The 26934-nt window shown below is 38.2% G+C and overlaps 1 protein-coding gene across 3 annotated transcripts in view; it reads right to left on the reverse strand.

The window, feature by feature from the left end:
* The window catches only part of CHCHD3 (coiled-coil-helix-coiled-coil-helix domain containing 3), a 299985-nt gene that overhangs the window by 233997 nt on the left and 39054 nt on the right, over positions 1-26934 (reverse strand). For all 3 annotated transcript variants that reach the window (XM_054494780.2, XM_054494779.2, XM_063667850.1), the window contains exon 3: positions 3689-3770. In XM_054494780.2, the coding sequence (XP_054350755.1) occupies positions 3689-3770 (82 nt within the window). The remainder of the gene's footprint in view (positions 1-3688; positions 3771-26934) is intronic.

Genomic DNA, 26934 nt, shown 5'->3' on the forward strand with positions numbered 1-26934 from the left:
TAAATCCAATGTGGGCTGGTTTGAAGAATACCTTAGCCCTGGGTTTCTCGCTATTGGTACAACTGACATTTTGAGCCAAATAATTCTTTTTTGGTGGGGGAGAATGGATAAGAGGGGGGACGGGGGGCAGCAGGAGGTGAGCACTGTCACGTGCATTACAGAATGTTAAACAGCATCCCTGGCCTCCATCCACTAGATGCCAATAACACTTGACAAGTTGTAACAACCAAAAACATCTCCAAACATTGTCAAATGCCCCCTGGGGACCAAATGCTCTCCCAGCTGAGAACCACTGCCTTAATCAATTTATTTTGCTTACTCTTTCCTTCTTATGAATATACATATATTTTCAAAAATTCAAAATTAGTGTTAATGAATTGTTTCAATAAGAAAATCCTAAGAGATAAAGTATTGTGTTAAAACTTGCAGCAATATTTTTCATAGGGTACACCAAATACACTAAAATCTTAAAATCAGTGGCATGCAAAGAAATTCAGCCATCCAGCAACCGTTCCCCCTCCTTATGGAATGCTCATCATGATTTCCTGCTGGGGAACTATTTCCTCACCACACACAGTTTTAGAAATATCCAGTTCTCCCCTTACTAATGGTTCTCTAAGTCCTCCATTTGTTTCTTTTGAGCTATATATCCTTTATGCTCCTAAAAATTTCCTTGCTTTCTAAGCTAATCGGAGTTAAATTTCAGTCTTCCAACTAAATAAATCTAACTGAAACAAAGTACTTATTTCAACTATGCTGATAGAAGACATTTTGGAATATTTCCCTGCCATAAAATTCACCAACCTGTTTAAAATTGTACTACTTTTCCTCACCACTCACCACATGTGTAGAGTGACTATATGTGTGGATGAAACAAGAATTGTTAAAACTGCGTCATGGGGTATGGGGATTCACTATACTGTATTTTTCATGGAGCTTTAAAATTTCCATTTAAATGCCGGGTGCGGTGGCTCATGCCTGTAATCCCAGCACTTTGGGAGGCTAAGGCAGGTGGATCACAAGGTCAGAAGTTCAAGACCAGCCTGGCCAATATGGTGAAACCCCATCTCTACTAAAAATACAAAAAAATTAGCCGGGCATGGTGGCAGGCGCCTGTAATCCCAGCTACTCGGGAGGCTGAGGCAGGAGAATTGCTTGAACCCCAAAGGCGGAGGTTGCAGTGAGCTGAGATCACACCACTGTACTCCAGCCTGGGTGACAGAGCAAGACTCCGTCTCAAAAAAAAACAAAAAACGAACAAAAAAATTTCCATTTAAAAAGGGTTACAATGATAATAGATATTCTATAAAGAAAAATATCACAATCGAAATTAATTCCAAAGTCCTTGTCAAACGAGTTTCTTCAAAACGTAAGAAGATGCGTATGCCCAGATATGAAGTGCTTGAGAACTGGTCAACAGGTTTGTGTGCATTTGGAGGGAAAAGAGAAAACTTGGCATGCAGGGTACATACCATATGAGTAACAGTACAAAGGCAAGAGGAGCTATTTTCTAAAACTGCCTACAAATCTCAATTCAATTCAGGCAACACATACAATAACGTATACATGCTCTGTGACTCCAAAAAGTTGCTGCTAAAAGACTGCACACAAAACTTTCTTAATGCTGTTTCTGAAGTTTTTTCTCTGGTAGAAAGAAAGAAAAAAATAGCTATTGATTCTCCTAAGAACTATCATATAGATGAACACATATTTTTTGCCAAGATTTGACAGCTGGAAGTTTTCATGAAGGAGGCTTCAAACAAAACTTTTTTTAAAAAAGAAAAAATAATATAAAGGCTGTACCATCCTCTGCTCTCCTTAAAGGTGACAGAAAATAAATTCTTTATCAATAGCCATTTGCCCAGGTTACAGCTAGGCTGCCAACCCTATTCCACCTGAGATATGAAATTGGCTTTCACTAGCACCTTTTATTCATCTCATCTGCCCTTTCCCTTTCATGAGCCAAGGCAGAGCAAATGGAAGCTGAATAATGAAGAAGAAGAAGAAGAAAAAAACCCACAGTGAGTTATTTTAACAAAAAGCCTGCACCATATGGAGAGAAGGGAAGACCAAAAAAAAAACTATGTGAAATATAATAAGCAAAGTAAATATGAGAATCTAACCCAAAAACCCCTATTAAAATAAAACTCAATTAAAAATAACAAAATTTCAAAGACAAGAAATTCTACCATAACATATTGATTCTCTTTTTTTAAAAATTGATTCTGAATTTTTTTGGAATATTTAAACTTCACTATCTAATTATATAGTCTATCAACCTAACCCAATTAAATAATTATAAAGCACTGCATGGGAAACTGTGGAAATATACGGAGACCTTTCTGGCAGTACTAATTACATCTTGATTTTTTAAATTGTAAGTCATAAGCCTTCTCTATTTCCTGAGAAAATGGCAGTCTTAATCTAAAATTCATATTCTGTTCTGTATATTTTGTGCAAATTGGGAGTTAGCAGTTTGTCAAAAGAAATATTCAATAATAATTTTTCACAACCCTCATTTTAAAGATGAAATACTTAAGGCTCAAAGAGGTTAAATTATATGGTGAAGGTCCTATGGCCAGTGAGGACTACAATCCAATTCAAAGATTCCTTACCTCCAGATCTCTCAAGCAAAATAGTTGGGCAGTTCAAAACAAAACAAATACAAACTAAGCACCTGCTCAGTGGCAAACATGTGTTTGGTGCTCACAGTAAAAAGACATTCACATGATCATGTAATCATAATTCTCTAAGCTATATGCAAACTCCAGAAATAGTACAGATGGGAAGCACTTTATCTTAGATTAAAATGTTTTCCCATCTTTTTATGAATAAGTAGCTACTCTAAAACTTCAAAAAGTAGTATTTAAAAAAAATGCTTTTTTAAAATCCTTTCATGGTGTTTTTTTCAGTGGATAGCTCGTCAACATCTTTTTGAATCAGCACACAGGGCTATAACTGACGGTCTAGTGTTCCACTGCAGGCATGTACCGTAATTAATTCAGCCAGTCCTCCAGGATGGTCGGTTTGGATTGCTTCCAATTTTCTACTGTTACAAAAACACTTCAATGAACATTCTTTTAGCTGTTGTTATTAGTAGTATTAATAATGGCAACAATCAGATGGAAGTGTGTGCAGAGGAAAAAATCTCGAGCAATAAAATGTTAAAAAGTGGTTAACTTCAGAGGATGGAAACAGGATTTTTATTTCCAACCTTACTTATGTCTGTAACATCCTAATTTTTTTACGTGAACAGAATAATAATTAGTGCTATTTGTTAATCCAGGCACTATGTATCACACATGATATTCATCATGAGCCAAAATATTTACTTTAGTGCCTGTAGCAAGCAATATAATTTTCAATCATGAATACATTTGCTGATCGACTGGGAAATTCCTGGAGAATCCTCAAAAACTCCTTCTCACATATTGAGAAAACAGGGCTCAATATTCAAGCAACCAATACAACAGATATAATGGTAATTCACAGTCAGCTTTGGGAAGCAGGTAACCCAAGGCTCTAAGAGGCACAATCTAAAACCGAAAATGGCCAAGTTCATGTGTTCAGCACATTCTGAAGTTCAGTCATACATAAATAATGAGACTTACCACAATCATTCTTCTCTAAAAATATTGGTAAATATGACAAAACCACCAAAACTTCTCTCCGATACCACAAAACTCACCGTTTCTGATCTTCAGATTCTTTCTTGGCTTGCTCCAATGCCAGCTCCTCAGCTACTCTTCTTTTCAATTCTTCATCAGAAACTAGAATCGATAAAGAGCAGAAGGAGATAAAATAGGTGACTTCTTAAAAATAAAAGCAAGAAAATACTCAGGAAAGCCCGGCTGAGACTAGACTTGAACGGGCAAAGTTCTGCCAAGTGGCCAGCGTCTCCTTGGAACTTCTCGAGCACTGTGGAAAAGGCCAATTAGTGCACTTCAGGAGTAATTTAATCAAGAGTTCCCTAGTGACCTAGATTTCCACTCCTGCCAAAATTTATAACAAACTCAAGGAACTGCTTACTGTACAGTGGGGACTGAGTCAGTAAGGACCAATTCTTTAAGATGATGTCCTAACATTGTCCTAACATTAAAGTCTGACAATGGTGTGTAAGGAGAAGAGACGCTGTAAGAAAGGGGCTTTGGAGAGGAAAATGACAAAAAAAAATGTTCTCATTTCAATAATTAAACACCTAACAAAATCATGTATTACAAAGAGCAAATCATTTGTAGTTACATTCATTTTTCCATTATTTTTGAAAAAAGCCATTTGTCATTTATGAAAATTTTGAAACCCTATTTTTTGGAATACATGTCATTCAAATTCAAGTGCCAGCAACTGGAGAGAGACAGAGAAGAGGGCTGAGAACACAGCTGGAGCTTTCTAAATACCTGGTGACTGGATTTGAAACATCTGGTCTTTCCAATTAGAAGATTGTGTATGGTATGTTTTGTAAAGTTTCTTACAGCTATGATGGTAAATAAAATGGACAAATTTCACACACTTCTTTAAGAGCCTTCCACAAGAAATAAACAAAGACTAACTCCTCTTCAGTACAGACCTACTACCTAAAATTACGAACAAGAAAGCACCAGAAGCACTTAGGAGGATCTAGGAATATCCACAGAACCTAAGGTCTTTTTTGGTTTTTTTTTTCTTTGTTTGTTTGTTGAAACAGAGTCTCGCTCTGTTGCCCAGACTGGAGTGCAGTGGCACGATCTTAGCTCACTGCGACCTCCACCTCCCGGGTTCAAACGATTCTCCTGCCTCAGCCTCCCGAGTAGCTAGGATTACAGACATGTGCCGCCACACCTGGCTAATTTTTTGTATTTTTAGTAGAGATGGGGTTTCATCATGTTAGCCAGGATGGTCTCAGTCTCCTGACTTTGTGATCCGCCCACCTTGGCCTCCCAAAGTGCTGGGATTACAGGCGTAAGCCACCGCGCCTGGCCAGGACCTAAGTTTTATTTCAAATAGTTGAGCCTATTAGATGGAAAACTAGACAGCAGTGTCTCTTTTGATAACCTCGACATTACAAATGCTTAGTCCCACAGCATATGCAAAAATATTATTTACAATAGGATAGGCAAAAGCCCTTTTAAATATTTCATTGGCATGAGGCAATAACAAAGAAGATACATGAAAGATCAGAAGGATGATTTCTCTTAGTTGTAGACTATCAGAGTGCAACAGCAGCATCCAGTGACACCATCAAAAAGTTAAAAAGCCCTCAGAATGGGAGAAAATATCTGCAAGTCATTAGCTGACAAGGGACTCGTATCCAGAGTATGCATGTATATAGGATATACAATATATAAAGAACTCTTACAGACAAATAATAAAAAGACAACTCAATTAAAATGGGCAAAGGCTATAAATAGGCATTTCTCCAAAGAAGATATACAAATAGCCAATAAGTACATAAAAAGTTGTTCAACAGCATTAGTCATTAGGAAAATGCAAATCAAAATCATAATGATATGCCATTTCAAACCCACCGTAATAAAAAAGACAAACAATAGCAAGTGTTGGTGAAGATGTAAAGAAATTGGAACCCTCACACATTGCTTGTGGGAATGCAAAATGGCTCAGCCACTATAGAAAACAGTTTGGCAGTTTCTCAAAATGCTAAAGAGTTACCATATAACCCAGCAATTCTAATTTTAGGTACCATATATACTCAAGAAAATTTGAAAACATGTCTATACAAAAACTCATACATGAGTATTTATAGTGACATTATTCACAATATCCCAAAACTAAACACAACCTAAGTGCCTAGCAACTGATGAATGGACAAACAAAATGTGGTATATCCATTCGATATAATATTATTCAGCCATAAAAAGTAACGAACTACTGATACATGCTACAACATGATGAATCTTGAAAACACTATGCTAAGTGAAAGAAGTCAGACACGAAAGGTCACCTACTATATCCATTCATGTGAAATGTCCAGAATAGAAAAGTCCATAGACACAGAAAGTAGATTAGTAGTTCCCTGCAGTAGGAGAAAGCAGAAAATAGAGAATGACAGCTAATGGGTACGGAATTATGGAATTTCTTTTTAAGATATTGAAAATATTCTTTTTTTTTTTTTTGAGACTGAGTCTTGCTCTGTTGCCCAGGCTGGAGTGCAGTGCCGTGATCTTGGCTCACTGCAACCTCCGCCTCCTGGGTTCAAGTGATTCTCCTGCCTCAGCCTCCCGAGTAGCTGGCATTACAGGCATGCGCCACCACGCCTGGCTCATTTTTGTATTTTTGGTAGAGACGGGGTTTCACCATGTTGGCCAGGCTGGTCTCGAACTCCTGACCTCAGATGATCTGTCCACCTCAACCACCCAAAGTACTGGGATTACAGGCATGAGCCACCATGCCCAGCCGAAAATATTCTAAAACTAGATTGTGTGATGGTTGCACAACTCTATAAATATACTATAAACCACTGAACTGCACACTCTGAATGGATGAATATTATGATATGCTAAATGTACCTTAATAAGTTGTAAAAAAGAGAGAGAGAGAGAAAGAGAAAGAGAGAGAGAGGGAGAAAGAAAGAAATGAAGAGAAGGAAGGAAGGAAGGAAGGAAGGAAGGAAGGAAGGAAGGAAGTGAATGAGTGAGTGAGTGAGTTCGGGAGGGAGGGAGGGAGAGGAAGAGGAAAGAAAAGAATAAAAAGAACACTGTACAGGGAATCAGGGACTAGAGGAAAAACTATTTAAGGTCTAATCCCACCATGGCCATCAACAATCTAGGGGAACTTTGGGAAAGGTATTAACCTCTCTGGGCAGCAAGAGAACAACCTTTTCTCAAATGGGTGTTTAGGGACCCTTCCAACTGTATACTATGCTTCTGTTTTGCCTCTCTCTCTTACTTCATAGTCTATATAGCATAAGAAAAATACAAGCCTCTACTTTGAAGGGGTCAAACAAAACCTAGAAAACCCCTAGAACAGAATTCTGTTTGCATTCAGGCAAGTATTAGAGCTCTTTATGAAAGTATGAGAGATTTTTAAACGATCCAAATAAAAGCAGAGAAAGTTCAGGCAGTAAGAGCTCCACAAAAAGTCCAAATAGTCTGCTTTTCAACTAGCCAAATTTTGGATAAATCAGTTAATCTAACTGAATTTTAGTTTCCCCACCTAAAAATATGACATATGGGTACACCTGTTAGCTATGAAATTCTAGACTATAGACTGCACAAGGTAATGATTTTCATACTTGCATCCACTTCTCATAAAAAAGTAAAACAACCTGACACTAAAATTTTTCAAGTTGCATACAACCAGTAGCTCCATTCATAGCAAAAACTGAAACAAATATTTAACACAATTAGTATGATTGATCATACCAGTTAGTATCAACTCACAGTCAAATGGTATATGTAAAATCATGCTGCCTCTCCTAGACTACTTCAAGTTACAATAGCAAGATATTTCTCAGGCAAAATTCAATCGGATTCTCAATCAAAATTCAATTTAATTTAATTTAATTAGAACTAGGCTCCTGTAAAACCTCAGAGAGTAACTTTGATGCACTGGGGTCAGTGTTCTAAGTAAACCGATAAAATTGTATCACATCTTTCTTATTGTTGTCTTGGGTTTTTTGTCTGTTTGTGCTTATGGCTTGAATGTTTCTCCCCTTCAAAACTCACGTTGAAACTTAATCCCCACTGTGGCAGTATTGAGAGGTGGGACCCTTAAGAGGTGAGACTGGGACATGAGGGTTCATGAATGGGTTAATCCATGCATGGATTAATGGTTTATCATGATAGTGGTGAGAGGTGACAGCGTGCTGACAGTCCTCACAGCCCTCGCTCACTCTCGGCGCCTCCTCTGCCTGGGCTCCCACTTTGGCGGCACTTGAGGAGTCCTTCAGCCCACCGCTGCACTGTGGGAGCCCCTTTCCGGGTTGGCCAAAGCCGAGCCCACTCCCTCAGCTTGCAGGGAGGTGTGGAGGGAGAGGCGCGAGCGGGAACCGGGGCTGCGTGCCCGGCTTGCAAGCCAGCTGGAGTTCCAGGTGGGCATGGGCTTGGCGGCCCCGTACTCAGAGCAGCCAGCCGGCCCTGCCGCCCCGGGCAATGAGGGACTTAGCACTCGGGCCCGCGGCTGCAGAGAGTGTACTGGGTCCCCCAGCAGTGCCAGCCCACCGGCGCTGCGCTCCATTTCTCGCTGGGCCTTAGCTGCCTTCCCGCAGGGCAGGCCTCGGGACTGCAGCCCGCCATGCCTGAGCCTTCCCCTACCTCAGTGGGCTCCTATGCAGCCCCAGCCTCCCCGAGGAGCGCCGCTCCCTGCTCGACGGCGCCCAGTCCCATCAGATCACCCAAGGGCTGAGGAGTGAGAGCGCATGGTGCGGGACTGGGAGGCAGCTCCACCTGCAGCCCGGGTGCGGGATCCACTGGGTGAAGCCAGCTGGGCTCCTGAGTCTGGTGGGGCCTTGGAGAACCTTTATGTCTAGCTCAGAAATTGTAAATACACCAACGGGCACTCTGTATCTAGCTCAAGGTTTGTAAACACACCAATCAGCACCCTGTGTCTAGTTCAGGGTTTGTGAGTGCACCAATCCACACTCTGTATCTAGCTGAGTCTGGTGGGGCCTTGGAGAACCTTTATGTCTAGCTCGGGGCTTGTAAATACATCAATTGGCACTCTGTATCTAGCTCAAGGTTTGTAAACACACCAATCAGCACCCTGTGTCTAGCTCAGGCTTTGTGAGTGCACCAATGGACACTCTGTATCTAGCTGCTCTGGTGGGGCCTTGGAGAACCTTTATGTCTAGCTCAGGGATTGTAAATACACCAATCGGCACTCTATATCTAGCTCAAGGTTTGTAAACACACCAATCAGCACCCTGTGTCTAGCTCAGGGTTTGTGAGTGCACCAATCCACACTCTGTATCTAGCTGCTCTGGTGGGGCCTTGGAGAACCTTTATGTCTAGCTCGGGGATTGTAAATACACCAATCGGCACTCTGTATCTAGCTCAAGGTTTGTAAACACACCAATCAGCACCCTGTGTCTAGCTCAGGGTTTGTGAGTGCACCAATCCACACTCTGTATCTAGCTGCTCTGGTGGGGTCTTGGAGAACCTTTGTGTCAATACTCTGTATCTAACTAATCTGATGGGGACATGGAGAACCTTTGTATCCAGCTCAGGGATTGTAAACGCACCAATCAGCACTCTGTCAAAACAGACCACTCGGTTCTACCAATCAGCAGGACGTGGGTGGGGCCAGATAAGAGAATAAAAGCAGGCTGCCTGAGCCAGCAGTGGCAACCTGCTCGGGTCCTCTTCCACACTGTGGAAGCTTTGTTCTTTCACGCTTTGCAATAAATCTTGCTACTGCTCACTCTTTGGGTCCACACTGCCTTTATGAGCTGTAACACTCACCACGAAGGTCTGCAGCTTAACTCCTGAGCCAGCGAGACCATGAGCCCACCAGGAGGAATGAACAACTCCAGATGCGCCCCCTTAAGAGCTGTAACACTCACAGCGAAGGTCTGTAGCTTCACTCCTGAGCCAGCGAGACTACGAACCCACCAGAAGGAAGAAACTCCGAACACAGCTGAACATCAGAAGGAACAAACTCCGGACACGCCGCCTTAAGAGCTGTAACACTCACCGCGAGGGTCCGCGGCTTCATTCTCGAAGTCAGAGAGACCCAGAACCCAACAATTCTGGACACAGTGGGACTGGTACCTTAAAAAGAAAAAGAAGGCCAGGTGCAGTGGCTCACGCCTATAATCCCAACACTTTGAGAGGCTGAGGTGGGCAGATCACGAGGTCAGGAGTTTGAGACCAGCCTGACCAACATGGTGAAACCCTGTCTCTACTACAAATACAAAAATTAGCCAGACATGGTGGTGCACACCTGTAATCCCAGCTACTCAGGAGGCTGAGGCAGGAGAATCGCTTGAACTCGGGAGGCAGAGGTTGCAGTGAGCCAAGATCCCACCACTACACTTCCAGCCTGGGTGACAGAGTAAGACTCCATCTCAAAAAAAAAAAAAAAGAAAGAAAGAAAAGAAAAGAAAAAGAAGAGAGAGCTGGACTAGCATACTGAGCCCCTCACCATGTGATGCCCCGCACGACCTAGGGATTCTATAGGAGTCCCCACCAGTAAGAAGACCCACACCATATGCAGCCCTTCAACCTTGGACTTCAAAGCCTCCATAACATTAAGTAACAAATTTCTTTTCCTTATAAATTACCCAGTTTTACGTATTCTGTTATAAGCAACAGAAAACAGATTAAGCAGTTTGGTTTTTCCAGCTTTATTAAGGTATAATTGACAAATAAAATCATATATATTCAAGGTGAACTATGTGATGATTTGATATGAATCATGTAATGATTACCACAAATATATCGAGCACCACACAGTTACCGTCGGGGTGGGGAACATTGCGGACACTTAAAATTTGTTCTCTTATGAAATTTCAAGTAAAAAATATTATTAACTAAAGTCACCATCTTATAACTGAAAGCTTGTACTCTTTGATCAACATCTCCCTATTTCCCCATCCCACATCCCCTGGTAATCACTCTTTTACTCTGCTTCTCAGAGCTCAACTTTCTTAGATTCCACATATAGGTAAGAACATACAGCATTTGTCTTTCTGTGTCTGGCTTATTTCACTTGGCACAATGTCATATCTTCATAGTGCACTTTATGCCTATGACATAGGAATGTCTTCCTACCAGAGGAAAAGCTCAAATCAGCAGCGAGCTGTTTATTCCAGTGTGATCAAACAGTGACCAGCTGAGTGGATAGGCACGAAGCCATGCGGGTGAGAATGTGGAGAGGAAGTGGTTTGGGGTGAAGAAAATGCAGATTTGCAGATTGGAGGCTTGCTGTTTCCTTCTCTATCCCCTTCTCCCTACTATCATCAGCCCCGCCACTTGCTGTGGGGTGAGGTGAGAAAGAGATACAGATTACAGGTGGCATCGTCCAGGTAGGCCATGAGAGGAGAGAAAAACGTGGGAAGAGGACAACAACAGCAATGAAAGGGACAGAAACACTCCCATGGCCACTGAAAAAGACATGTCCAAGTGACCAGCTGGTTGACATCACTTTTGGTCCATAAAGGAGCCAAAGCACAGCTGTCTTTCTAATGCCCTACCTATTTCCAGAAAAGGAAAAAAAAAAAAAAAAAAATCACAACTTTTGGGTCAAGTCCAGGGTCACAACTGAAAAAGTAATTATCTTAGCTACAAATGAGAAGTTAAAATAACAGAAAATAAAAACATGACCTAGCATAAAGAGTTTAAAATCCAAAATAGCAAATCAAAGCACAGCCAGGAAAATAAACCAGTGTGGTAATGGGTTCTGAGCACATCTAAGCTTCATGGTATTTGTTTTTAAATCAATAGAATACATAAAGCAATACTGTATTTCTTCTGATAGGTCTGACCCAAAGTGCATGAGGGAAAAAGATACAGCATTTGGAGACCACTATTTAAAATGGCCTTTCTGAAAACACTCTTTTCAGCTCCCAGGATCTGAACATTTTCTCAAATAAAACTGTTATTAAACTAAAAGGTCAGTGTTTCAGGATGGGCTAGTTTAAGAGAAGCACAAGAAAGGCCAACTTTGCCTATTAGCACAGTGAGTTTCCAAGCAAATCTTTGGGAACTGGCAAAGTTTGTGAAATGAGAAAAGGAGTAAAAACAAAAAAATGTTTAAGCCATATAAATCCCATTTCCCATGGAAATTTCCAAAACTATTTCAAGTTCAGTAAGTATGATTCCATGGCTTTTACATACACACATACTCTCCTTTTAGAAATGTGTTAAGACAAAAGAATGTTTTCTTTCCATACTTGTATAGCCTGTATTTTTTAAAATTCTTCTCAGAAACCATTTTAATTTCTTTCTCAATGGTGAATATATCTTAACGAATACAAACACTGGCATTTTGTCAATTAGTTATAGATATAAACACTGACCATAAAACATGTCAGAAAAAGCCAAGCATTGCCATTGTTTAGTTCTAGCAAGTGTGGCTCTAAACCATTTACTTGAAACCATTATTGAAAATAATAAATACTTGGATGGTTGAAAGCAGCTCTGGATTCCTAACAAATTTTTGTTTGTCTTTACTAAACAATATTCTAAACAAATGCTTTGGCTAGTCCAAGGGCCGTCTTTAAGGCTTGCCTAGGAATCTTTTGACCCACTTAGCCACCAAAATTTCTGGGCTATAAATTTGAGTTCAGGATCAAATAAGAAAGTCCAAGATTCCTAAACTTATACTTGATCCTGAGTATTCTTAGGAAATCTGAGGAAATTCTTATTCCTCAAAGAAAGTGTAACATAAGTTCAATACACATCACCTGTCTTCTATGTGACAGGTGATGCTCAAATTCCCGAGTTTACCGAAACTGGTTAAACTAAAGATATGAAGGGAGGGAATGGTACGGGGAGACATAATTATACATTTTAGATAGATCCTTGAATGGTGAATAGAAATGACTCCAAAAGATGGAAGGACTTGATGAACTCATCAACTATGAAAAACAGAAGACTGAAAATGCAACCATGAGCTGAAATATACATAGATTCCCTGAACCTCAAGGAACATACTAATTTCCTTTGTAACTTTTCCCACTTGTAATTCCCCTTTACTTCATTTTTTTTTTTTGCATAATCCTTACACTATAATTCCCTCCCCAATTACAGTATTTCTTAAACAATCTCTTTAAGTTGCTTAATAAAAGTTATACCTTGCTTCTTAGAGAAATATCAGTTCCTTTGGGATTTTTCCTTTAATGTATTTTTCTTTCTGGTTTCACCATTTGCTGATATAGGTCATGGCCAATTTTGTAAAGTCTATTATTTTCATGTGCTAGTTTAAACACACTAAAGAGAAACCATGAAGATCTTCCAAGAGAACAAAATAAATATATGTACCTGCATAATATAAGCAGCAGATTTCAGATAAAGACTCTGATTCTCCCAGGATTGAGATAGTTGAGCAAAAAGTTATACCATAAGATATAGCCAAATTAAATTTTCAGCTCCATAGAAATACTCATTAATCTTATAATTTCAATAAATTCATTAAAATGAAGAGCAATTATTAAGAAAATAATAAAGCATCCATGCAATCAGTGAAATACAACACAAAGTATATTAGAGCTAAATGACTAACAGCATAGATTACAGGATAAATCTTGTCCTGCTCCTTATCTTCTAAAAGCTACAGGATTTGACTGGAAGAAGAGCCAAAAGATGACTAGGATAAATCTCAAGAGTTAGAAATAAACATGTAACGGTTTGCCATTATCCATTTCTGGCACCATTTAGTTGGCAGACAAATAAACCTGATTTAAACCACGCACACAGAGAATATAGGTATATTCAGCTGACAGTTACCTTCACCAACTTGTAAGGAGAATATATCTTAAGAGTGCCTTCAAAACAAATGCCATCTGTCTACTACCTGGCAGGGGTAACGGTGGCTACTTACGCGTTAAAGTTAATGAAGATGGTAGAATGAAAGTTCCTCACTGCACATTCATAATCATAAATATTGTACCAGAAGGCAGTGTTAGGAAGAGTTTGGCAACCTGAACATTAACAGCATCAAGTTAATGGCTTATTTTGTAGCATTATCACTCCATCAGGATTTATATACCTTTGTAAATTTCTAATCTGAATGGCATATTATGCAAATAGTGTTCATTTTATTGTTTGCTTCACAATAAGCACCCATAGAAACTAGCTCCATGTTCCATTCCATGTAGGAAAAAAAACATCAATACTGGGCTATAGCCGTATATAGCAAGAGATAAGCTCGTAATCCATATTCTACAGTTTAGACATCTTAAGTAGACAATTCCTAAAACCCGTATTGAGAATCAGATATATCTAGTATTTCATGTCTTAATATTCTGAATAATAGTTGCAAGATCTCACACAGCCTCCAGGAAAATAAGATCTATAATTTAAATTAAAAAATAATAATTACCTTTGGATATTGCTTTCTGATACATAGCTTAATTTTCTTTGTTTCAAAAATGATTATATTTTGTTCGCTGGAGATAAAACTATAACACAGTGTTAACTCTCCAAACTAAATGAAGTACAGAAACCACCCAAGCCCTTTTCCATTTCACGCAAATGGTCCTGTGTGGCCAAATTTAAAGGTTTCTTCAGGAGTCATGAAATGCATAGAGAACCAAGTTGGAAATGAAAGGTAGTGGCCACCACAACCACTAAGCTTCTGCTCCTGGAACCTCCTTTACAAAAAACCTAGAGCTGTCGCTAATGACAGTGTGTTGTTTACAAAGGAGAGAAGAGCAGGTATTCATTACAACTTTAATGCCCTGGCTATGAAGTTTGCGTTTCAATGCTGAAGCTCAGTTTTCTGTGCTCTGATCAACGATATGAAGTTATTTTTGTTTTCTCTAATTGTTTTTTTCCAAATCAAGTCTGAATCAAGTTTGATTCCAAATTAGGTGACTCAATCAATTTGTACATCCACACTGACGTAATCCTACACTAGGCTTCATGAGAGATGAAGACATATAAGATGATCTCTACCATTAAGGAGATTACAGTCTGAGTCAGTAAAATTGTACTATTGAGGTTCAGTATTAAGGAAACTTATCAAGGTCAGCTATAGTTAAGGATGTGGAACTTGAGCAGGTAGATGAAAAGGAAACCAAACAAAACTTGTTTGTAAAAACAGAAGGGTAAATTAGGCTAAACTGCAGGGAGTCTTGGAAACTACGAAGGACTTTGGATAAGAAATATTAAGAAATAGGGCATCCCGGACAGTTGGGAAAAAATGACAATAATACAATGAAATAGAGTGTTAGGACGGGAAATTTAATTTGGTAAAGATTTGCAGGTAAACTGGGAGGGAATGCATAAGGCAACCAGTGGTTCTCAAAGAGTAACCCCACCTTTCCCTCAATGTAGCAGCCTCTCCTGGGAACTTGTTAGAGATGCAAATTATTCAGCCCCACCTCAGACTTAAGGAATCCAACACCCTGGGGATGAGGTCCAACCTTCTGTGTGTTATCAAGCCTCCAGGTGATGCTGATGCACACTGAAGTTTGATAGCCACTGGCAAAAGGTGAGAAGGGCTTAAAGTAGGAGACTGGCTGTGAAGATACAGTCTAAGATTCAAGATTTTTCATGGGGAAAAAATGATCACCTGAGACTGACTGAGAGATGAAAGAAAAAGTCAAAGGTGCACCCATGCCAGAAAATTAATACCCATGATGGTCAATTAAGTAAAGAAGGAGAGGGTGTTTGGAGAAGAAAGATAACGAGTTAAGGCATATTCAATTGAAGGTAATGGTAGAATCACCACATGGAATTGTAGGCAATTAGATACTTGAACCTGAAACTGATATTTGATTTGAGACTTGGCTCGACATGCTGATTTGGGAATGGCTATTACAGATTTGAGCTCAGTGAATGCTACTGGAAAAAAAATAAATTTTATATATATATATATTATATATATATATATATATGCGTCAAAAATATGCATAAAGGAAAAAAAGCAAAAGGCTAAGGGATAGGCCTTAAAAATTCATCAGATGAGGGAAGGGAGTGAAAGAGGAACATCATTAGGGGCAAAGAAGAAATGGAATGGAAAGGAAGAAATAAACCAATATAGCAAGTGTAGGAATGATAAAGAGATTTCATCTTATGTGCCAATTCCGATCAACTGGCAGTAGCTGCCTGAGTTGCTGTATGGAGAAGGACTCTGAGGCCAAGTCCAGGTTCAGTGAATTCATGTCTACTCTGGGCACAGGAGGGAGATCTGGCAGCATGGCTTACAATTACCTACCATCCCATGGAGTGCATGGAAATCAGACAGCGTGAGCCTCCAATCAGTGGGAGGAGAACAATGGAAGGCAGCAATTACAGGCCTCCCTTCAACACGTTTCAGAAATGAAACAAGAAGGAAAGAAGTGGAAGAATTATAAATAAAAGGTGTTTTTCACAAATAGTGGATTCTGTACATATTTGAAGGGCAGCCATAATCAATAATCTGTAACTAAGTTATACTGACAAATGGTAGTTGTTGTTTCTCAAAAGGAATTTAGAGAATAAAACATACAATTACTCAGGAAGATCTGCTTGTTTAATATACAGTAACGCAAACCAATTAATATATATTACACTCTAGTCTACTTTTCTAATTACCATCCTGATGTGGGGCTCATAGCACATTTTTATAAAAAGAGTATTTCATAACAGTAAAAGAAAAGTGGACAAGCCTTTTCACGTGCTAAAAAGCTTTAACCAAGACTAATATCCTTACCTAAATAGTTTGCTTTGGTATCAGAAAGTCAAACACCACTCTGATACTTAGGTTCATAAATCAATCTTCCCTCTTCTTTTTATTGAGACAGAGTTTCGCTCTTGGTTGCCCAGGCTGGAGCGCAGTGGTGCAATCTCAGCTCACTGCAACCTCCGCCTCCAGGGTTCAAGCGATTCTCCTGTCTCAGCCTCCCTAGTAGTAGCTGGGATTACAGGGGCCCACCACCACGCCTGGATAATTTTTTTGTATTTTTAGTAGAGACAGGGTTTCACCATGTTGGTCAGACTGGTCTCAAACTCCTGACCTCAGGTGATCCACCCGCCTCGGCCTCCCAAAGCGTGGGATTACAGGCATGAGCCACTGTGCCCAGCCCAATCTTCCCTCTTCTTATTGTTATGAAGTAGAGTGTACTTTTTAGCAATATAACTGTTATTTAATCCCCAAATTCATTATGCACTAATAAACCTTCCTAAATTCAACTAAGATATTTAATTCTTTAAACTCTGACCAACACTATGTTCTAAGCGAGACTTAACCTTTGCATGTAATCAAAGCACAAGGAAAATAAAAGATTTTAAAGTCTGAAAATAAAATCTATCTTCTAATCCACCTAACTTTCTATAGCCCTGGGAACTCAGCTAACCCCAACCGCAAGACTTTTCTTCTTCTGAATGAAAAGAAAATTCATGACCCAATTACAGTCTTTTTATAAGGAAGAAAAGTAAAGTCCTATTCTTAGACACTGGCCTACTACTAGACAGCAGAAATAGTGAGAGGATCACATATAGTCAAACCTCTGGGCTTCAATGGCTTCATTTACAGCCCATTAAGGGTGAGGATGCAAAAAAGGACCTATTTAAGACACTAGCTAACCACTGCAGAACAATGGCCTCTCCTGGGAAGTTTTAAATAAAGCAATTCAGATTTTACACCCATGCTTAATTCATATTTTATTTATGAGAGTTCAAATATATTAAAACAGTGAGGCAGCATAAGACATATTGGTATAAGATATTTCATTAAACTATAGTGCAATATCCTGAGTTTGTTTTTTATTTTATTCACATTGTGATAATTAGATCACCTTCGTTTGTGAAATCAGATTATAATACCTATAGCCGTTATTTTTCCCTTCACCTAAAGTAACAAATCTCCACTCAATGCTAGAAAACATCATTTCAATGTATTCATAAGTAGTCATATAATCTCTAATAAAACAAAAACAATTCTCTGTGAAGCACTGTGGAAACTCTGTAACTTAGCCCATCACAGCTGATTTTACCATCTTTAAAACACAAGATTGTGCACAAGGATTTCAAGACCAAAGCATTGTGCTGCCTTTAACTTAAATTCAAGAATGTACTTAACCTTTTTTCTAAAAGTAAAATAAATTATTCATGGTAAAGTTAGCCTGAAAGGAACAGTAAAAAACATTTATTATGATTACATTCCTAACAATCTCCTTAATACCAGTACTATATAGAGAAAAGTGATGGAATTCCTTCTTATCCAGCATTTCATTTTTGTAATTTACACCATGTGCTATGTAAGGTTTCAGGGTGTAAATCCTTCAGAATACCTGGGACTACATAAAATAGCAATGAAAAAGACGCGCCTCCATTCAGACCAGTGGTTCTCATTCTTATCAGACCCAACTCTGCTTTTTTATAGCAAATCTATTTTGCAATGCTCCCTTCACTATCCTGAAATGAAACTGATTATAATCTGACCAAGAAAAGTAATCAATATAATGCCCTAAGTGTAATATTTAAATAAAATAAGCTAATTTATAATAAAATAATGGCATCTCATTATGTAAACATTCAAACATAACTACCCTAGTAGACATACTAAAACAGTCTGAATCTTGAGTTTGTGTGCTAAATCATCACAAATGCAAAAGCTATTGTTACACAGTAGTTGCACTCTTGGAAAATTCAGTATACTTTAAAACCATGCAAAACATACTTTCTGTTTATATATGAAACAACTAAGTTCTCGGCCAGGTAAATAGGTTTTCAGCTCCACGAATTTCTGATGGGACATTCAGAAGTTGGAGGGCACAGGACAATTCTTGGAGATGGGAAACTACTGCCAGGCACTGCTAGCCATGAAGATCCCTCCCCGTGCCACTAAACACCACAGCTTCCCTCAAATTCCTAAAGTGCCTGAAGTGGTGCCGTACTCCTCAAGTGGGGTACTACTCAAACACTTTCTAAAGTGGTACAGTATTGCCCCACCACTGCGCACCATTGTTTCAGACAGGGCTAAAATATTTACCCTGATAAATGAAAAAAAGTGGGAAACCTAGCTATTTTATGGTTTATATGACCACAGATAGATAGTCACAAATAATCTACTAATATTTATACGGATTTTTCAAACAGATAAACATTTGGATGACACCAAAAACATTTGGATGACACCAAAATATCTTCCAACATGATCTCTGCCTTAAGGTGTGCAAACATGACTAGCTTTCTCTAGCTCCATACTCACCAAAACTACATTTTGCCCGGTCCACTTATAAAGATCATCTTAATTTTCCTTAGGGTAATCAAAATTACTCTCTGCTAATCATCAAATTGTCTATTTTTTTTTTCTCTCCTGATGTCCTAGAGGGATGAGGGCTCCATTACTAATTCAATAGAAATGGAAAAGGTGAGTACAAATTGCAACCTAAACACTCCAGGTCTCTGTGATGATATCACAAGAATGTACAGACGCCAGAGAGATACAGATTAAAACTCATCTACCCCCAAACTGTACAAATGTTTTCATTATTTAGCATTCACATTTTCAGATTACCGTCTTTAAGAGAACAATTTCCCAAACATCGATTTATTTCAAGCTGACACACTTCCCATCAAAATTACCTACACAGGATAGCGCTTGACCATTTAAAACTATATTTTATATATGACAATATCAGAATGAATACTGAACAAACAGTTCAATAAGGCCATATCATGTTTATAATGAAGGAAAACGAAAAAGGATTTAAAGCTATTCATCCTGAATTAACTTATAATTCACAGAGATTCCTTTTTGAAATTAAGGAAGTGAGAGTATAATAAGAAATAATTTCTCTATAAACAGCAAAAATAAGTTAGCTTTCACTAAAGCATACAATATGAAACTGTCTAGAATAAATGGTAAGAAAGCAACAAGAATGAGTAAAATCTAAACATATATGATACTTTTAAAAAAATGCATCTATAATTCTTTTCAAGTCCTTTCAGCAATTGGATCCAGTCTTAAAAGTGTTATCAGGTAGGGGTCCTTAGGGAAACTGTTTTAATGAAACTAGTAATTAGAATACCAACTTATTCTCCATAAATAGTAACATCCAACATACATGATGATTTCATAAAATAATTCGCTAGGCAACTGAGATTTCCTCTAAGGGAATTTTCTTACCAAACCCTCCCCAACTCTCACCCCATGACCCCTTTCCCATCCTGTTAGTGTAAGTAAACATAATTCTTCTCTAATTTTCTGACAAATTGTAAATTAAATGAATCCAAATGAATAAGATTTTACTGCATGTTTTAACACTTTTAAATGATTGTAACATTTTTATCTCAAGTTACACAGTTCATAGGGAATTTAACAGGAAGAAATTAATCTAATAAAGCATTACACATATATAATATTTAAAATCTTTAAAAGAATAGTATAAAATGTTCACATTTAAATTTATATGCATTTCAAACAAGGCAGTGAAATAATAAGAATGTTACGACATGTTACACATGCAAAACTTTCATTTTACAGTTATAACCACTGTGTGGGTGTTGGGGGTATACACCATAGGATTGTGAAATAAAATACAGAAATATGTCATATCTGGTTCATCTTAAATAGGTAGAAAAACAGCTCAATGAAAAGTATTCATGGCAAAGTATGTTTAACAAGAGTCAGGTTTACAGAGACCTGTGTTCTCCTGACTACCCTCTGTGACTTTATTTCTAATCTACAAATTACTAATAAGGTTTCTCTTGAAGATGAAATGCCGTAGAATGAGGAGGTATTTTCAGGTCAAACATGAACATCATACATAAACAGAACGAAACTCTTCAATTGGAGAACCAACAGCATTTTATTTTAAAAATCCTGACTGATGCTGTATAACATTTCATTGAGCCAGTACTATAGTTTGCAAGAGACTGTTTAAAGCCATATATTCTTCAGAATGTCAACATGCTAGGATTTGTTGGTTTTTTTAACCTACAGAAAAGGTTATGTAACAAGAAGAATTTGTGGTGCATTTTCATAAAGATTTAGGATCTGGCTTGATGTACAGGTTCAATAAGTATTTTAGCTTCTGATCATCAAGATTCACATACGTATTGTAAATGAATTTGATCTCAGAGTAACAAGAATTTATCTGAATCTCTTTCATTATCTTTGAATGCTGCTAAAGTAACAGAATATGATGAATGATGATAAGACCAAAGGGTAAAAGTAAAATTGATGTTGATCAAGCATTTTTTAAAAATTCATTTTCATGACAAGCTTAAAAGACTATTAAATCTTCCTCCTAAGAAACATGAAGTGTAGCGTGGCAAAGAGAAAGATTTAGACAATGAGGGAGAACAATATACATTTTATATATAAAACAATGAAAAACTAGAAGCAAATTAATGTCCAAAAACAGTGAAATGGTCAAATAATACAATGCTAACATTAAAAAACATGCTTTAAACCCCATGAAAAATTTCTCACAAGTGAAAAGATACCAGGCTGAACACACTGTTTGGTCTTCATTTTGTTTTCTATATGTACAGTACTGAAAAAAGCCTAAGGACACCATCACAAAGAAATACATACATATGGCCCGGCACGATGGCTCACACCTGTAATCCCAGCACTTTGGGAGGCTGAGGCAGGCGGATCACCTGAGGTCAGGAGTTTGAGACCAGCCTGGCCAACATGGTGAAACCACATCTCTACTAAAAGTACAAAAATTAGCCAGGCGTGGTGGTGCACACCTGTAGTCCCCGCTACTAGGGAGGCTGAGGCAGGAGAATTGCTCAAACCCAGGAAGCAGAGGTCGCAGTGAGCCGAGAACACGCCACTGCACTCCAGCCTGGCGACAGAGCGAGACTCTGTCTCAGAAAAAATAAATAAATACATACATAAATACATACGCCAAAATGATACTAATGATTACCTTTATATTTGGGAAAAATGGATCATTTTCCTTTCTCTCTTTATACTTAGTTGTAGTTTTTACCAAGGACACATTTTTACTTTCATAATCATTTAAAAGTTATTTTTAAACAATGCATAATGAGGCATAATTTCAGTTTTTAAAAAACACCTTTATCAATTCAATCATGAACATTACATAGTATATCAGTTTAGCTAACAGAAGTCCAAACCATTCTTATACCAAAGAGAGTTGGCTGGGATTAAAGTACCTAAAAGTAGGTAGCACAGGCTCTAAGAAAACAAAATTGGTTCATGTTCTTTTCCTTTGACCTCACAGGTGTCCTACCCATATACCATTATAAGACTATGTGTTCTTAAAAGGTAAATTACAATCAAACACCTGTATTATATTATATGATATATTATATTATAGAAAAATACAATCATATACCTTTATAACATTTGGGTAAGCAGAATTTACAGCACACAGTTTCTTATGTACACTATCTAGAAGCACACCATACAATAAGGGTTATTTGCTGAAGAGTTCCTCTGTAATTGAAAACAATGAGATTCAAAGTGTCTCCAAAAGGATATTCACGGCCATATTGAATACAGGTAGAAAAGAGAGGAAATCTTAGAGAGCCAAGATATTCTCTTTTCACTCTAGCTTCTCAAGTAGCATTTAATTTTTTGTCTTCCATTTAGATTTTTCAATTGATAACACCAATCATCCTAGTATGATGAATGATATATGTTACCAAGGACAGCTGATGAAAAATTCTTGGCCACTGACTTAAGCCAACAGCTGAGGTTAAGCTAAGTCAGATATAAGGAATGAAAGGTAACCCGGGATAGCATTTTCTACATCATGCAACAAATACCCCGCAACATTAATAGCAAAGTTCTATAGAGATCCATTTCCTACATGTGGCAGTCACTGCCACAAAAAGTCACTACATATTGGGGTGTTCTAGAAAATCACTCTATAAATTGTCCATTTTGGCTAGGAAATAGAGACCTATTTATTTTATTCCACACAATTGAAAATATAACTTCAACTGTAAATGTAAACTGTATTATATCCAACATTACATTCTTTGCTGCCACTAGCAAAATAAAATATTTAATAGTCCTTGCTTGCTGTTTGAATTTACACATGGTGGGAAATGCATAGAAAGTTTAGCTTTGCCTCCTTAAAATGGAATCTGACAACTGCTCACTGAGGTTTTGTGGACTTTAGTGTCTCTAGTGAAAGCTGTTATTCAACAAACCAATTTCCTTTTTTTTAAGTTGCTTAGTCCATGCACATGCCACAATCAACTGGCTAAGACAAAAATATTTTAAATACCTATTTGTGGGTATTCTATCTCAATAACAAATATCAAAACCATTACTTTTCCACAAAGCTTTCAAGACATGGTAGCAATGACAAATGACAGGACACGATAAGAGATATTACAGCTTTATCTTGAGTTTAATCATCTTATTTATTTGGATTTAAAGAAAAATCAAACTAAATTACTCATTCCTTATAGTAGCAAGAGGAATCCTCAGATGCTGTCTCTGCCATTTTGGATATAATTTTAAAATACCAAGTCTTTTCAATTTTTAATCCATGCTGATAAATCAAGAGTAACTAAAATCCGAACAGGAATTCAGACAGGTGAGAAAATGAAGTCTTTGTAACCAAAATACTCCAGCATAACTCAGCTCTATATGGAAAAGAACTTGCATGTCAGAGTTGCCAACATTTTCCGCACTTGAAGTCTTGACTATGCCTTTTTCCACTGTCGTCTGGGAACCCAAGGAAAATTATAAATCTCAAATAACACAGCAGAGGCTGCCCCAAGCAGCAGCCTACAAAGCAGCCCCATATCTATTCTCTCTGCCCTCCAATAACTGAAACTCGATTTGTGGTTGAGCACATGGCTGGTCAGAAGGAAGACTACATCTTCCAGCTTCTCTTGCAGTTAGGAATAGCCTAGTGACTAAGTTCAGGCCAAGAAAATGTGAATGAACAGGGTGTACGCAGCTTCAGAGTCATTCCCCATGACACAGGCTCAAGGACAGTTGTGAGCCTAAGACAGAAAAGACTGGGTCCCAATATTAGGGAATCATCAAATTATCCAAAATGTTACATGAGAGAAAAATAAAATTTTAACTTTTTGAGCCATGTAACTTAGGGTCTCCATTAGAACAGTGGAACCTATATTCGACCCCACATATCTTACTAAAATATATGACAACCCTTTGTCAGACCTAGAAGAATCAAAGGATAGCCTCAAAAACATGCAGACTTAGAAAGAAAAGCTAAAATCAGCTATGTTGGGTATACTTGCAAGAGCTGGAAGAGACCTCAGAGCGGAAGCCTATAGCTGCCCCAAGAAAGTCTCTTTTTTCATTATCCCTATTGAAGGAGTGAAGGACACGCCATCCCAAAATATGCCGGAATGGCATATTGACTATTTCAAGTTGAAAACACCAGAGCAATTGTAGTTTCAGAAGGGGCTAGCTGACCTGTCCCTTCCTGCATGCAATAAGCCATCAAGATTCCTCTGGGAGGGGTCCCCTTCCAGTACTCAGGTGAGAAAACAGCCCTTACCACCAGACAGTGAGAATCGGGGCTGCAACAGACCTGAATAAATATACTTAATGAAGTAACCCTTATCTTCCACTAGTTTTACACACCCCTCTATATATCTCAGTTACTGCCCCTCACCAAAGTTTACTTGTCCTGTCATTTCTTCTCAAATTCATTGTTCTTTGTCCAAAAAGTATACAAGCATCTTGCTGTGGTTACTTCCTCAGATTCACTCTCTTGTGAAGATCCCCATTAACACGTAGATGATGTATATGCTTTTCACTTGTTAATATGCCTGGTGTCAATTTAGTTTGCAGATCCAGCCAAAGAGCCCATTTATGCAAGAGCAAAAAGGGGGGTCGGAGATGATCTCTCACTCCCCTATACTACCTGGCTATGCATAATAAGAGGAAATTAAAGAGTCATTAAAATGCTTTGTCCATCCCAGGGTAAGTAAGCCATAAAACAAGCCATTCAGTCGCAGTTGAAGAGCCCTTTTATTATTTCTAAAATGAGGGCCATGAATTAGATCACCTCGAATGTCCCTGCTGGTAAATGTATTTCTGAATCTGTGGTTCTCTGCCCATGGCATCACAGCAGAGCAGCTAAGAAGGTCGCCTGTAGAATCAGAATGCCTCGATCTAAAACCCTGCCACGCCATGTGTTTATGTATATTGTTGGCCAAGTTTATTACCTTCCCCATAACTCAGTTTCCTTGCTTGTATAGCGGGAATTATACAAGTATCCAGGTAATAGGATTGTTGTGAGAATTATATCACCTTCTGATAAATACCATTACCTCATTAGATTACATTTTAGTTCCCATAAACCTACTTTACCCAAATCCCTATATAAATAACACTCAAATTTCAAATAACAAGGAATTTATAGATTGCACGTCAATGACTAAATTACCTTTCCTACTCTGGTAATTCTTCAAGGCTCCATCCAGTCATCTACTTCCTGTTTAATGATAATCTAACAATCATAGTACCGACATACTAATATTCACTCACTCTCAACCACCTTTCTGGCAAGCTAAACCTTAATGAAAAAATGTCTCAGCTATCCCAACGTTTGCTGAAAACCTAAGTGAAGCGATGCTCTTGATTTATTTTTCCATCCTTTCTTCCCATGTAGCATTCTGCATAATAGCAGCAAGGATCCAGTACAAATCCTCCTAAATCTTCCTTTTTCACAGGTTTTCTTTTATTCAAAATTCACTAAGCAGAATTTGAAATGAAAGGACTGACTGAGTCATAACTTCATTATTCCCCCATCTCCATCTACTCCAGTCATATACGCAAAACTTGAATGTGATTTAGAACACCCTGTCCTGGCTGTCCCCATCTAAGAACCCACTTTCACTGTGCTATGTTCTGCTGCTAAACTCTGGGAATTTCTAAGACCCAAAACAAACAACTGCTCTAATTCAATACTGCCTTTGATACGCTAATAGTCCTATGAGGACTTCGACTATCAGCTAAAAAATAAACATAGTTCAGGTCTAAAGCAGTCTGCCTGGGCATAAGTTAGGTAAAATATGAATACGTAAGAGGTGCTGGCAATGTTTTTGGCATTAGTGTAAAGTTCTGTAAGAAAATAATTATTTTTAAGCATGCAATGACAGAACTGCCACATTCTTAAGAAATGTAAATTATATCCAAGGGCCCTTTTTTTCCAGCATAGCATGTCCAATTTTATAAAAGATGTAAATGGAGAACTATAATCCACTTATACATATTCACTTAAAAGCAAGCTTGGTTGAAACACATCTTTTTTTTGTGAGCAATATTTATACTTTCACAATCTTAAAAAGGCTTCTTTTCATCACACTGCAGTAGTATTTCTGCATGTCCCTAAGATTCTCTCCAACTATCTTACGTTTCCCTTTGAATACTCACAAAAACACACCTCCAAGGCTTAACACCAAGAGAACACATTCTGAGACAGTCTTATGTTGCTTGCTGCCTCCAGACAACCATGGCAACCTTTTACTCAAACCATCCTTATCCCAGAAAGATGTAGGGAGATTGGCATTCCTGCTAGGTTATACTCATCATTATAATCAACTCTGCAATGACACAGGGGACCAGGCAAGGCCAATATACTGCAGAAATCATTCAAAACTGGCTCTAGTCTGTGCCAATGTGTACACATTTTCATACAATCACTCTCTGATGCAGAAACCAGGAAGATGTTCCATGTCCCTACCCCAAGGCTCTTCTCTCTGCTACACATTCCAACAGATGACTGCATTTCTCATAATAACACAATTTTAAGAAACCTTTGGTAATATTTTTAAATATCTGTAACTTGTATGTTACATAAGTGATTTTACTTAAAACATTTTATTTTAAATAATGAATATTATTAATAAAGATCATGACAAAGTTTTTTGTTTGTTTGTTTGTTTTGGGTGTTTAATTTTTTTGATGCAGGGTCTCACTTTGCCACCCAGGCTGGAGTGTAGCGGCACAAACACGGCACACTGTAGCATCAATGACCAGGACTCAAGTGATTCTACCACCTCAGCCCCACCGAGCAGCTGGACCACAGGTGTGCACCACCACGCCCAGCTAATTTTTGTATTTTTTGTAGAGACGGAGGCTTCATTATGTTGTCCAGGCTGGTCTCAAACTTCTGAGCTCAAGCAACCCACCTGCCTCAGCTTCCCAAAGTGCTGGGATTACAGGCGTGAACCATCACACTCAACCCTTAATAACAAAGTTTATTGTAATAATCTTTTTATACCATTTATAATATATCAAGATTAAATTTAACTTGTTGCAGCCTTTAATTATGAAAAAAAATTAAATATGACAGTACATTGTACTTCATTTGTGGACCAACTATATTTTTTAATGTAGACAAAACTGACTTAACTGTTACAGTTTCAA

The sequence above is a fragment of the Pongo pygmaeus genome, chromosome 6, assembly GCF_028885625.2.
Source record: "Pongo pygmaeus isolate AG05252 chromosome 6, NHGRI_mPonPyg2-v2.0_pri, whole genome shotgun sequence".
Lineage (NCBI taxonomy): Eukaryota > Metazoa > Chordata > Mammalia > Primates > Hominidae > Pongo > Pongo pygmaeus.